The following is a 13,010-nucleotide window of genomic DNA, read 5'->3' as shown; positions in this document are numbered from 1 at the left end:
GGGACTTCATGCACTTTATTTTAAATTCCAAATTCTTCCTGCTTTGCGGGTGACAGCTAAATAGCGCCGACTTGGACAGGCACAGGAAAGGCAGAGAGGCCCCCCCCTCGCTCCCCGGCCAGCCCTGCAGGGCAAGTTCCCATGACCAGTGTTTAGCCTGAACTGGCCCAAGGGACTGGGCCTATCTGCTAAACGCCCCTGGGGCCCAGTGCTCGGCTGCTGTAACGCCTCTGCTCTGCACCGTGGCTGCTTTACACCAGCTGAGAAGTTGGCCCATGAGCTCCAGGGATCCCCCCCCCCCCGGTATTCTGGGAGGGTTTTTCATTTCCTCCCTCAGAACCAGTGGGGCCCTGAGGTGGCACGGAGCAGCGGCTGGCTCTTGCTCACATGCTCAGGGTCCCACTGAGGGCCAGGGGTGGGGTGGGGAGGAATTGCCACCCGGGTCACTGGCAGGATTATCGGGGTGTCTCACTTCATTTCTGTGCCACTGTGGGGCCTCGGGGCCTCCCACTCCCTGGCACGTGCTAATCTGGGCTCCTGTGATAGCCGGTCCCTGCTGGTGGCTGGGTTTTGTGTGGAGCTGTGGGGGTCTCTTCTGGCCCTAAACTCTCTGACTCTGTCCTGTAACACCGCCCCTCGCCCCCGGCCCCCAGCATGTGCTTGCTTCCTGGCACCAAGCTGCTGGAGCGGGGCCCCCACCCGCTCTCCTGCCCGCCCCTGGAAATCAGGAGTTTTACCCTCGTGTGAGCGGGGCAGGGACACAGCCCCAGTCCGGAGGGGGTTAACAGGCCCCAGCTGGAGCGGGGGGGGGGGGCTCACCTTGAACTGGGGGCAGGCCAGGCCTCTGCCTGCATTCTGTCCCTGGGCGCTGTCACTGATTAACGAGGCTGGTACACAAACAGCCGCCCCCTCCCAGCCCTGACCATACCCACAGTGGGGGCATAAGCTGGGTCTCCCCAGTGCCCACTAGGCCAGTGCCAAGGGCTGCTCACGCGTGTCCCCCCCCAGGCCGAGTAACCAGTGCTGTACTGGGGGGCAGAGACCTGCCCAAGGCTGGCTGCCAGCGGGATCCCCCATCACACCCACAAAGCTCCCCCTGTCTGGGGGCATCCCAGCCAAACTCTTCAGAGCAGGCCCTAGGAGAGGGGGCTGCCTGTTACCCCACTCCCTGCCCCCCAGAGGCTCCTAGAACCCAGGAGTCCCGGCTCCCAGCCCTGCCCCCTCTAACCACCGCACCCCACCGGGTCCCAGAGCCCCAGGTAGAACCCAGGAGTCCCGGCTCCCAGCCCCCCCCCTTGACACCACGTCAGCCTGCACCTGGGGGCGGGAGTCGCGCGCGGGGGGGGGCGTCTCTGCAGGTGCCCCCCACCCTCCCACGCGCTCCGCCCCCCCGTTGCTGAATCGCCCCTTTCAAAATCGCAGCCCCCCCAGTTCCTCAATTGCTGTTCCGCCGCCAGGCGCCCCCCCCGCCCGCCACGTGCCGGGGGAAGCCCCGGGCGGGGGCGGCGCCCGAGCTGCGGGATGCTCGCGGGGGGGCGGACGCCGGCAGCCCCCGGGGCGCAGGAGCATGTGGGCGATCCGGGCCGCCGGGCTGCTGTGTCTGCTCGCCGCCGCCGCGGGGGGGCCCTGCCCGCCGCCAGGTGGGTGCGGGGGCCGGGGGGGCGGCTCGCTGCGGGGCGCCTGGCGGGGGGGCGTCGGGCTGCGTCCTCTCCTCCGCGGGGTCCCCTGGAGCCAGGTGAGCAGCCCCGGCCGGCCGGGACCCCGCGGGGAGATCGGGGCTCCGGGCAGCCGCGGGCAGGGGGGTCTCTTTCGCCATGGGGACATTGCAAAGATTGGCGGGGGCTGGGAGCCAGGACTCCTGGGTTCTGCTCCCGGCTCCCGGAGGTGGAGAGGGGGGTCAGGACTCCTGGGTTCTGCTCCCGGCTCCCGGAGGAGGGGGGATCTGGACTCCTGGGTTCTGTTCCCGGAGGGGGGGTGTGTGTCCCGGACTCCTGGGTTCTGCTCCCGGCTCCCGGAGGGGGGTCAGGACTCCTGGGTTCTGCTCCCGGTTCCCGGAGGGGGGGGGGTCAGGACTCCTGGGTTCTGCTCCCGGTTCCCGGAGGGGGGGGGTCAGGACTCCTGGGTTCTGCTCCCGGCTCCCGGAGGGGGGGATCTGGACTCCTGGGTTCTGTTCCCGGCTCCCGGAAGGGGGGGGGGTCAAGACTCCTGGGTTCTGCTCCCGGCTCCCAGAGGCGGGGTGTGTGTGTGTGTGTTCCAGGACTCCTGGGTTCTGTTCCCGGAGCGGGGTGTGTGTCTAGGACTCCTGGGTTCTGTTCCCGGAGCGCGGTGTGTGTCTAGGACTCCTGGGTTCTGTTCCCGGAGGGGGGTGTGTGTCTAGGACTCCTGGGTTCTGTTCCCGGAGCGGGGTGTGTGTCTAGGACTCCTGGGTTCTGCTCCCGGCTCCCGGAGGCGGGGTGTGTGTGTGTGTGTTCCAGGACTCCTGGGTTCTGTTCCCGGAGCGGGGTGTGTGTCTAGGACTCCTGGGTTCTGTTCCCGGAGGAGGGTGTGTGTCCCGGACTCCTGGGTTCGGGTCCCGGCTCCCGGAGGGCGGGGACAGGACTTCTGAGTTCTAACCCAGCTCTGGGAGGGGAGTGGGGTCTGGTGAGTTAGAGGGAGGGTGCGGGCTGCGAGCCAGGACTCCTGGGTTCTCTCCGCGCTCCCCGGGGTTGGGGAATGGCAGCGCCTTATTTTCAGTCTGAGCTGAGAAGGGCTGAGATTTATTTGCTCCTTGTTCTTCGCTCCCCCCGCTGTGACTCGGGGGTGAGCGCTGCCCCTCCCCACTGGCATGCTCCTGCTGGGACCCCCACACAACCTCCTCCTCTGTCCCCTGAATGGCGGGGCCCCACTGGGGGCTCCCCATGGGGCTGGCCTCGGGCTCCTGCTCCCCTTCCTGGCCGGAGGTCCCTGGGCTAAGCTGAACCGGAGCTGGGGGAAATGCGGGGGGCTCAGAGGCCCTTAACTCCAGAGCTCCCAGCTGGGGCTGCCTGGGGGCTGGCCCCACTCCTTTGCCTGGTGCCAGGGGCATGGCAGTCTGTGAGCGACCCATGTGCTCTGAGCCCCTGTCCCAGTCTCTTGCAGCTGCCAGGGAGTGGGGGCAGAGGGAGCACCTTGCCCCCGGCCTAGGATTGGGCAGGAGGGGGGACCCCCCGCTGCAAAGGGGGGACCTGGGCCCTTGTGACCTGCAGGCACCACAGGAACTGGAGTGGAGCCCACTGCCGCCTGGGCAGGGGATGTGGGCAGAGGCTGCTGCCGCTCTCATCCTGCCTTCCCCAAAGCCGCACAGACCCCTCCCCCGGGGGCCAGACAGGGGCCCGGGGGGCGCAGAGAACTCTGCACTTGTAGGAGGGTAACTTTGGGTCAGGCCTGGCCTGGTGCCCGTCTGCCTCCCCACTCTCGACCTGCATGAACCAGCGTCACCCCATGGCCCCCGTCGGCTGGGCTGCGCCAGGCTCATGAGCAGGGCTCCCAACTGCCCCACATCTGTGGCTGGGATCTGGGGTTCTCCTGTGTGGAGCCTCCGAGCTTCCCTGCTCTGTGTCTGGCCGTGGCCACCCAGGGACCAGGCCGGGGCAGCGGTGGAGTCGCGCCACACAAAGAGCAATGAGCTGCTGACTCTGGGGAGAGCCAAGTAACGAACCCAGGCGTCCTGCCTCCCAGCCCCCCACTGCTCTCCCCGGGAGGAACTGAAACTTCCCAGCACAATGGGGAAGTGCCCAGGCCTCCTGTGTGCCGATAGCCAAGGGCTGAGTTGCTGTTGCAGGGCAAGTAGGGAGTGGGTCCCTCGGGTGCAGGCCAGGCGGTGCGGAGCTGCCCAGGCCCCCGGCGCTGGGTTCTGAGCAGCCTGCTGCCACGTGCGTCTCCACTGAGCCAGCAGCCCTCGCACTGTCGCTGGTTACTTATACCCAGGGCGCCCCTTGCTGATGGAAGGGTTAACCCACCCGGCGGGGCGGGACCCCAGCCCAGGAGTCCCAGGTGGGGGGAAAAGCACAGGTCTGGAATTGCCCAGTCGTGGCCTCCAGTCCCCAGGAACTCTGCCCCACAGCCCCTGGGCACGAGCCTGCCAGTTCCAGGGGCGTTTGGGGGCCTGGCATAGAGGACCCCCCTGAGGGGTCCTTGAGCCAGGCACTGCGCAGAGCCGCGGAAGCAGATGGCTCCTGCCCCAGAAGCTTCGCCTAAGGAGCTGAGGGAGGTAGGGCGGTTCCCCCGGCCGGACCGTCGGGGAGCTGAGGGCTGGGGAGGTGTCGGAGCTGCCCCAAGGGAGCCTGTGGCAGAACTGGGAACTGAACCCACCTCTCCTGGGTCCCAGCCCAGTGCCTGGTCCCTTCAGCGGAGAGGTGGCCCCCTCCCTCAGCATCTCCCTGAGGTGTCCTATTACCCCCACTTTACTGGGGGGCAGGGGTTGCCCCCCAAGGCTTGGCCCAGATTCGACTCCAGCTCTCCTGGCTCTCAGCCCCATGCATGGGGGCTGGTCCCTGCAGCGCCTGTGACGTGCCCCCGGGATTAGCAGGCAGCTGAGAGGTCCCTGTGCTGAACCAGACCGTTGCGTAAGTGGGTTCGGGTAGGACTGGCTGTTCCTGGCAGGGCCGTGCGGGTGCTGGGCGCTGGGAAACCTGAGTGTTTGCTTTTGTTATTGACGCTTGTGGGTTTGCAAAAATCCCAGCTCCTGTCCTGGCTGCGGGGATGGGGGGAGCTGTCAGCCTCTGACCTTTACAAACCACCTGGCCCAGCCACAATCCAGCTGAACCAAACCCAGCTCTGGCCCCATCCCTGGGCCGGTGGTGACCCTGTCCCAGGGGTGGCTTGAGGATTAACCCTTTGAGGCCAGCAGCCCTCCAGGGCCCTGCTGCTGCGTGGCTGCCCTGCTGGCAGGGTCCTGGGTCCCCTGTGATTGCCGTGTACCCTGGCTTTAGACTCTGGGAGCTGGAGGAGCAGGGATCCCTTGAATCTGCTCCCCACACCCCAGGAGCCCTGACACCCCTCCTGCAACCGGCTCCGGGCACTCTCAGGCACCTCCTTGCTGCTGGGCACCCAGCTTGCCCAGGGAAATGAGGAGCCCACGGCCCCGTTAACGCACCCCAGGTAGCGCCCAGGCTGGGGCATGGCTGGCCAGACGTCTCAAGCTGTGGCTGGCACGGGCTGGGAAGGGGGGATCTGATGGTGGTGGGGCCCAGCCGCAGTGCCTTGGAAAGAGGTGGGTGAGGCAGTGACAGCTCAGCCAGGCAGATGCTCGTTCAGGCTTGTCCTCTCCAGCAAATATTGACCCGGGCTGGCTGTCTCCTCCGTCAGGGAGCCCCTCCCGAGTGGTTTCCTAGGAGCCGGGAAGGGGCTGCCGAGTGGCCAAGGCTCTGGCCTCCAGCCTGGCGGTGAGACGGAGGGTCAGCACCACCATGGCACACAGCAGCCAGCGAGCCTCCTCTCCTGTCACAGCATCTCCTGGTCAGCTTGTGGCACCCAGGGAAGGTGGCAATCCCCATGGAACAGAAGGGGAAACTGAGGCACAACAAAGTTGTTTGCTTAGGGTCATGCAATGAGTCAGTGGCTCAGCTGGGCATGGAACCCAGAAGTCCTGGTCCCCCCTGCTCTCACCCCTAGACTGCACTCCCTTCCCTCTGCACTAATGGAACTTCCCCTCCTGCAGCCCTCCCGCCTGACACGGTGCTGAGCGCAGTGGGAGCAAATGTCACCCTGCCCTGCCTGCAGTGGCAGCCGGAGCCAAACGGCACCATCAGCTGGAAGCTGGAGAACCAGGCTGTGAGTTCGGAGCGCGCGGTGCTGGGGGCCAGCCTGCTGCTGCACCTGGTGCAGGACAGTGACTCGGGCAGATACAGCTGCTATGTGGGAGGCTGCCTGGTGCGCTCGCTGCGGCTGCTGGTGGAAGGTGAGTCGCTCGGGGCGGGGGTGCCTGCTCCAGCGGCCGGGGGGGATGTCCAGATCCACGGGCGCCTGGACTGCGGGGGCCCCCATGCCTGCAGAATGCGGCAGCAGCGTCCGGGCTGCCAGACTCCTCCTGCAGGGTCCAAAGGCAGCACTGGGCGAGTGCCTGGCTGGTGTGGCTGGCCCTCCTTCTGCCCCCTGCCCAGCTCTGCAGCCGCTAGCCCCTGCTCACAGTCCAGGGGCTTCCCTCACCGCTGCTCTTCTGACTCCAGAGCCCCCGGAGCCGCCTGGTTTCTCCTGCTACCGGAGGAGCCACGTCAGGGACGTCCTGTGCGAGTGGCAGCCACGGAGGAGGCCGTCGCCCCGGACCAGGGCCGCGCTGTGGGTGAAGAAGTGGTGAGAGGCTTGGGGGAGCTGGTCGGGGAGCACCCTGAGGCCCTGCGAGGGGCACCCAGCCCTGGGTAGCTGTTAGCCGTGGAGCCAGCTGGGGATGAGAGCCAGGCCAGGGCAGGATTTGGCGTAGATGTAGCCAGCATGGCCATGCTGCCGATTCCTGGCAGGGTCCCTCCCCGCTCCCCAGCTGCCGGCGCTCTGGGAGCAGAGCTGGAGCCTGCTTTCCTGGCACCAAATCGCCCTCCCCCCTCACTGGGTGCTGCCATCCCGCAGGGCTGGGAGTCGGGACGGTGCTGGACTGGGGGACGCCATGGCAGGGTTGGATGTGGGGATCCCCTGGGGGCTCTCTCCCGTGGGCCGAGCCCTGGGCAGCGCTGGTGGGGGGCAGGGGGTGCTGCTGGCCTTCAGATCAGACCCCACGCCAAGGGCCTGACCGTGCCTGCTCAGGAAAGAGCCGTGCACCTCCTTGCAGGCATCCTCCCCCCATCCCCCCTTGCTTACACCCTCCCGACTTTCAGTTCCAGACAAGGTCCTTCTCCTCTTCCTGTTCCAAAGCGCGGCCCTGCGGCTGCTCCACTCCACCCCAGAGTGGCTGCAGAAAGCGCTTGGCCAGGGGCAATGCCCGAGCGGGGCATGAGGCTGCTGTTGCCTGGCTCAGCTGGGGATGTTGCAGCCCGGGGCAGACCCTGCTGTGACTTGGAGCTGATCTTGGGACCCTGGGGAGCTGGGGGGGCAGGGCCCGCTGGCTGTGTGCTGCGCCTGGAGCTGAGCCGTGTCCCCGGCCCCCGGCAGGTTCACCGGGGAGAACGCCACGGAGAAGCGCTGCCGCTACTTCCCCAAGGTGGACAAAGTCACGTGCAGGGTCACGGTGCCACCCAGCGAGGACGACACCCTCCTGCTGGTCTCCGTGTCTGTCAGCAACGGGGCGGGGAGCGTGGCCAGCAAGGGCCAGGTCATCTCAGCCAACCGTGTCTGTACGTACGGCTCGCTGCCCTCACCCCCGCTGCCCCTTCTGCTGCCCCCCTTCTCCCCCTGCCTACCCCCCTGCCCCTCCCTGGAGCTCTGCCTGCCGTCCTGCCCGTGTTCCGGCCGGGTCTCCCCCCAGGGGCTGCTGGGTGCGGGCTGGTGGGGCAAACGTGCTGCACCAGACCCCCCTGCCATGGCAACCCCCCTCTCCCTGACAGTGAAGCCGGACCCGCCGGTGAACGTGCTGGTGGAGCCGGTGGAGAGAGCGCCCCAGAAACTGCGTGTGACCTGGATGTACCCGCCCTCTTGGGACTCCAGATTCTACCAGCTGCACTTCCAGGTCCGGTACCGGGCTGAGCGCTCCCAGAGCTACACGGAGGTGAGCCCCCCCGCTCGCCCCGCGCCTGACAGGCCAGCTCCACGCACGCCCCACCCTGCAGCTGCTGAGCAGGATGGGCTCCCATGCCTGGGCCCCTGCCCCCAGAGTTACAGCCTGGGGAGAAGGCCCTGGTGAATTGCGTTTCCCTGTGGACGGGGAGGGTGCTACCCAGCTCCCTGGGGCTGGAAAGGAAGGGGGGACTGTGATGCTTCCCGGGGTACCCAGGGTTCAGACGCACCTTGCTAGCATCATAACACACGTCCTAGACTGAGCCGGAGCTTTACTAATGGGACGTTAGTACGGGGCCAGGAGCGAACGCTGCCCCCGATCCTCCCAGCGTACTGCTGCTGGGCATGGCTGGGCTCTTCCATTCCTGCAGCAAGCCCGCTGGCTGTTCCCTGGCTAGCCCGCTACAAGCCCAGAGAGATTCAGACTGCCCTTGGAGCCTTCGTCACTGTGACGAAGTGGGACTGTTCTTAATGTTTCCTCTGAATAGTGTGGGGGTGCCTCAGTTTCCCCCAGTTGTCACGGAGTCCCTGGGCGATGCTCTGGAACTGCTCCCCATGAAGCCAGTCAGGACTCTGGGGCAGTCGCCTTTCTGTGAGCAGCCTGTCTTCAGGACACACAGCTCACACAGCTTCCACCTTCCTGGGTCTGACCTTGGAGCATTCAGCCTCCTCTGCCCCTCCGTGCGCTTCCCACAGCGAGTCCGCTCAGGCGCTGCTCCTGGGGGAGCCAGAGGGTCCTGCCCCCCAACTCCACAGTCAGACGGGACTCTCAGCCAGCCAGTAAAACAGAAGGTTTATTAGACGACAGGAACATGGTCTAAAACAGAGCTTGCAGGTGCAGAGAACAGGACCCCTCAGCTGGGTCCATTTTGGGGGGCAGTGAGCCAGACAACCCCGTCTGCACTTCACTCCATGTCCCAGCCAGCCCCAAACTGAAACTCCCTCCAGCCCCTCCTCCTCTGGGCTTTGTTCCTTTCCCGGGCCAGGAGGTCACCTGATTCCTTTGTTCTCCAACCCTTCAGCTCTCACCTTGCAGGGGGGGAAGGGCCCAGGCCATCAGTTGCCAGGAAACAGGGTGTCGGCCATTCTCTGTGTCCAGACTCCTGCACACACCTGCCCTCTAGGGCTCTGCAATGATCATACATCCTTACTCCACCCCCTAGATACTTAAGAACTGCCTAGGGGAAACGGAGGCACCCCCACACTATTCAGAGGAAACATTAACAGTCCCACTTCGTCACAGTCACAAACTGACCCCCGCTGGCTGGGAGGTCTGCTCCTGTGGGGTCTGTGATCTCGGTTAGCTGGCGTACGCAGCGCGTCTCCTGCCTGCCTGAAGGGAAGACATTCACCACCCGGTGACCTGCTTAAACTCCCAGACCTTACAGACCTCCGGTCTAGGGACCCAGCTTCCCCAGAGGATCCGTGCGCACGTCTCACGGGGGTGGTGACGCCCAGCAGAGATCTCCCCCCTCCACTCTTCAGTGAATTATCCTAGACAACGGACTCGGGGGATCCCTGTAAAACTCTGCACCCCCTGTGCCCTCGGCTAGTTGGCATCACGAGGTTCTGGGGTCACAGGGGAGCTGTGGGAGTCCTGATGCTCATGGTTTAATTCTGCCTGTTGCTTGCAGGTCGACCAGTTAAGAGAAACGTCCCTGGTGATCCATGATGCCTGGCATGGCGAACGGCACATGGTGCAGGTGCGGGGGCTGGAGGAGTTTGGCCATGGCTCGTGGAGTGAGTGGAGCCAGGAGGCCGTGGGCACCCCGTGGGCAGGTAGGACTAAGGGAGATGGGAGGGGAGGGATCCTCTGGGAGGAGCTGGGTCCCTAGACCCCCACCCCCTCGTCCCGATTCCCAGGGCTACTCTCTCACTGTTCCTCTCCTTGGATTGCAGATCCCAACAGCCTCGAGTGGCAGACAGGATCCTACAGCTCGCAGGTAAGGCGGGTGGTGCCGGAGCTGCCTGCCCGTCTGGCCGTGGGCCCTGGTGGGAGGGTGGATAGCTCTCAGGGCTTAGCACTGTGTGTGCTCCACCCAAGGGCTCTGTGGTCTGGGGGACGGGGGAGCGGGACGGGGGACATACCGTGCGTTGGGGGGTGTCACGGGCGGGGACGGGGGACATGCCGTGCGTTGGGGGGTGTCACGGGCGGGGATGGGGGACCCTGTTGCTAACCCCCACTTCCCTGTCTCTTTCCTCCAGTTCCCCTCGGATTATGATTTCTACAGCGACACGTTCACAGGCCCCCCCGGGCCCTACAGCAGCAACACAGAGGGCGCTAACGGTAATGAGATGCCCCCCTGCGTTGTTGGTCTGTCAGGCCCAGGGCTCCCACGCCAGGGACATGTGGGGCGACCCAGAGCCCAGCTGGCAGCATGAGCTGAGCACCCAGACAGAGAGCCCAGTACAGCTGCCTCAGGACGGGCTGATCGGGGCAAAGTGAGCCAGGTGGCAGCCCTATGGGTGGGCCCCAGGCTGGGCCGGTGGCTCAGGTGGTCCCCGTCATTCTCCAGGGCTCCCCTGGCCTTTGCAAAGCCCCCGCTGGGAGGTGGCCCAGCAATACCCAGCCCTGCAAAGTGAACAAGGTTGGGGAGGGGGGCGCTGGGCCTTGTCATGTTGGGTAACGGTGCCCATGTCCCCTCGGTTTGCAGGGGAGGCTCTTGGTGTTGGCGACCGCGCCACTGTGCCCCTGTACACATTCCTGGTCACCGGAGGGAGCCTGTTCCTGGGCACCGGCCTGCTCGCTGGTATCGTGCTCAGGTGAGACGCGGCCGGGGTGGTGCGGGGGGTGCTGGGTCCCAGGCCCTGGGTGGGGCGATGCTACCGCTGGCCTGCTGGGGAAGCACTGAGGGAGGGACAGTCACTCTCAGTTGGTGCCCCAGGCCCAGCAGTGCACGCCTGGGTCGGATCTGTTACTCCGGTGTGAGTCTGGAGTGACTCCCAGGGCAGGACAGGGTCTGGCCTGCTGGGCTCAGCCCAGTTCCTGCCGGACTTACCCCTGCGGAGCCAAGAGAGGCCGTCTCCATAGAGCAGTCTGGGGCCTTCTGGCGAACAGGAAAGGGCCCCTGCCCCTTATATGGGTGCCCACTGCTGGCCTGGGCAGCCTCTGGGAGTCAGATCCTGGTCTCCCTCCAGCCGAGAGATGCCCCTGAGGCCCCGGCAGGGCTGGGAGAGTCCCCTCCAGCCCCGCTCTGTTTCCCTGCAGTCCAGCAGCATGGACTCCTGCTTGGCTCTCCGCCGGGGTCCTTTCCTGAGGGCTGTGGGCTGCCTTAGCTGATCTTTGTGTGCTGGGCAGCCGGGCTTGATCCGTTACAGAGGGGCCCAAGCCCTGCCCCCAGCACGACTCTCCCCCTTCCACTGCAAGTGACTGACCCAAACGGTGTAGTGGGGGGCTCGGGCACACTGCCATGGGAGCAGCGGGGTGCATCTCGCTCTCTGTGGCCCCCCAGCCAGCACTTGCCTTCAGGTGTGGGGGGGAACAGGACACCCCAGTCACCACCGGCTGTGTTTGCTGCTGGCCCTTGTGCCACGGAGAGCTGCCCTGAATGCCCATCTCACAGGCCATTACTGATGGAGACTCAGTGGGGCTTTGCCCTCTGCCTGCCCCCGGGGACAGCCATAGGCCTGGGGCAGCCGTGTTGCGGTCCCGGGGCCATGGGCACCCTGCCAATGCTGGCCTGAGTCCCAACCCCACTGCCAGCAGGAATTGGGGTGTCTGTGGGACAGGAGCCCCCCAATCTTGGCCCCTTCCTGACCTGCTCTGTGTTCAAGGTACAAGAAGAAATGGAGGAGGGGCTCGCTGGGCCAGGGCAAGGCCAGCGTGGTGGTCCAGCACCCCTTGATGCTGCTGGCTCCTCCGAGCCCCACGTCTCCGGTAAGCGAAGCCCCGCTCCTCTCCCCTCCGGCATCACCAGGCAGCGTCGGCTCCACGGGCCCCTTCGAGGTCACCAACATGGATTACCTCCTCGTCCCCCAGTAGCCGGGGAGCCTGCCTCGCTGGCCTGCGACACACCGACTGCCCCAGCAGGCGCCAAGCCAGGGCCCCGACCTTGTGGCTCAGCTAGAACTAGCCCGGCCCTTAACCATGGCTCTACCTCTGCCCCGGCGGGCTGGGGCCGCTGTGCCAACCGCTTCCGGGCCGCTCTGGGCTCCTGGCGGTTCCAGGGACGCTGCTGGAAGGAGCCAAACCTGCTCTGCCCTCCCCGGGAGATGGACCCGCGCCCACTTGCAGCGATGCCCGGGGCTCAAACTGGCAGCCAAGCAGCTCTCCCACGGTCTCCCCCAAGCAGCCGGAGCCAGTGTTTCCCAGCCCGCCCCGTGGCGGGGTTTGGACAGTCCTTGGGTGTGGGCGGGGCCGGCGCCCCCGCGAGTGACACGGCGTGGAGGGCGTCCAATGAGCCCACTCCACGTGGAAGGTGGCAAGGGCTGGCCCGGCCCCACTGCTGGGAGAGGGGCATTTACCGGTAGAGCCAGGCAAGCTCCAGGCACTGGGCATGCAGGGCACTGCCCCGCGGCCAGGCGCTCACCAGGGCCTGAAGGCCAGCAGAGTCTGAGCCAGCACTGCAGCTAGGTGGGAGCAGACGGACTCAGGGCCTGCCCCGCTCCGGCAGTAGTGGGCCACGCCTGGCCCTTGGCAGCTAGAGTGGGCTCCATCCCACTGCCCCCACCAATTGTACGGGGCTGGCGGTGCCAGGCGCAGCAGCCACAGACGACAGACCTGCCGCAGGGAGCTCACCGTCTGAATGGACGTGGGGGGCAGGACGCGCCCGAGCGTCCCCCAGAAGGGCACTGGCAGAACCCAGGCCTCCCCGCCTCCCTGGAGCAGCTTGTGTGGGGCCGTAACAAATGCTCAGTTGGGCGTGTGACTGGCCTCCGCCCCTCCCCGGTGCAGCACTGGGCATGGGATTCCCCCCCCCCCCATCAAACTGGTGTTTGTGTTAACAGGGGTTTGTACAGGAAGAACCGTGTGTTGGCAAACGTGTGTCCAATAAATGTTTTTTACTGCGTGCACAGGGCTACTGCTGGCCAGGTGGGGGCGTGGGATGGGTTTGCTCATGGGGTATTAGCCGTACCTGGCGCTGGAGAGGCGTAGGTGGAAGCAGAGCACTAACATGTTCCTCCATGGCTGGCGAGCCCAGGCCAGAGCCAGGCAGAGAGCCCAGGCGTCCTGGCTCTTAGGCCTACAATTTGTTTTGCAAACCTGAGAAAGCAAAACAGGGGCTGCAGCTGGTGAAGGGGACGGGTCCCTGTTGGGGCTGGCCCCTGCCTTAGAGGATGCAGCTGTCTCTCCTGGGGCTGGGGGGCGAAGGCAGCAGGGTCTTGGCCAACTCTTAGCAGCAGCTGGGGGG

General features: G+C 66.0%; 1 protein-coding gene across 1 annotated transcript; it reads left to right on the top strand.

Moving 5' to 3' along the window:
- Positions 1 to 1,504: 1,504 nt before the first annotated feature.
- Positions 1,505 to 12,672, top strand: IL6R (interleukin 6 receptor). The gene is made up of 10 exons (XM_084613128.1): positions 1,505 to 1,640; positions 5,678 to 5,917; positions 6,186 to 6,309; positions 7,099 to 7,280; positions 7,491 to 7,651; positions 9,294 to 9,438; positions 9,559 to 9,602; positions 9,865 to 9,946; positions 10,314 to 10,422; positions 11,434 to 12,672. Exons 1-10 carry the CDS (start codon positions 1,568 to 1,570, stop codon positions 11,639 to 11,641), a joined length of 1,368 nt encoding a protein of 455 aa, XP_084469254.1. The 5' UTR covers positions 1,505 to 1,567; the 3' UTR covers positions 11,642 to 12,672.
- Positions 12,673 to 13,010: the final 338 nt, after the last annotated feature.

This window comes from Lepidochelys olivacea, assembly GCF_965140295.1.
Source record: "Lepidochelys olivacea isolate rLepOli2 genome assembly, chromosome: 24".
Classification (NCBI taxonomy): Eukaryota; Metazoa; Chordata; order Testudines; family Cheloniidae; genus Lepidochelys; species Lepidochelys olivacea.
Note: the sequence above shows the minus strand (reverse complement) of the source record. Positions and strands in the feature narration are given on the sequence as shown.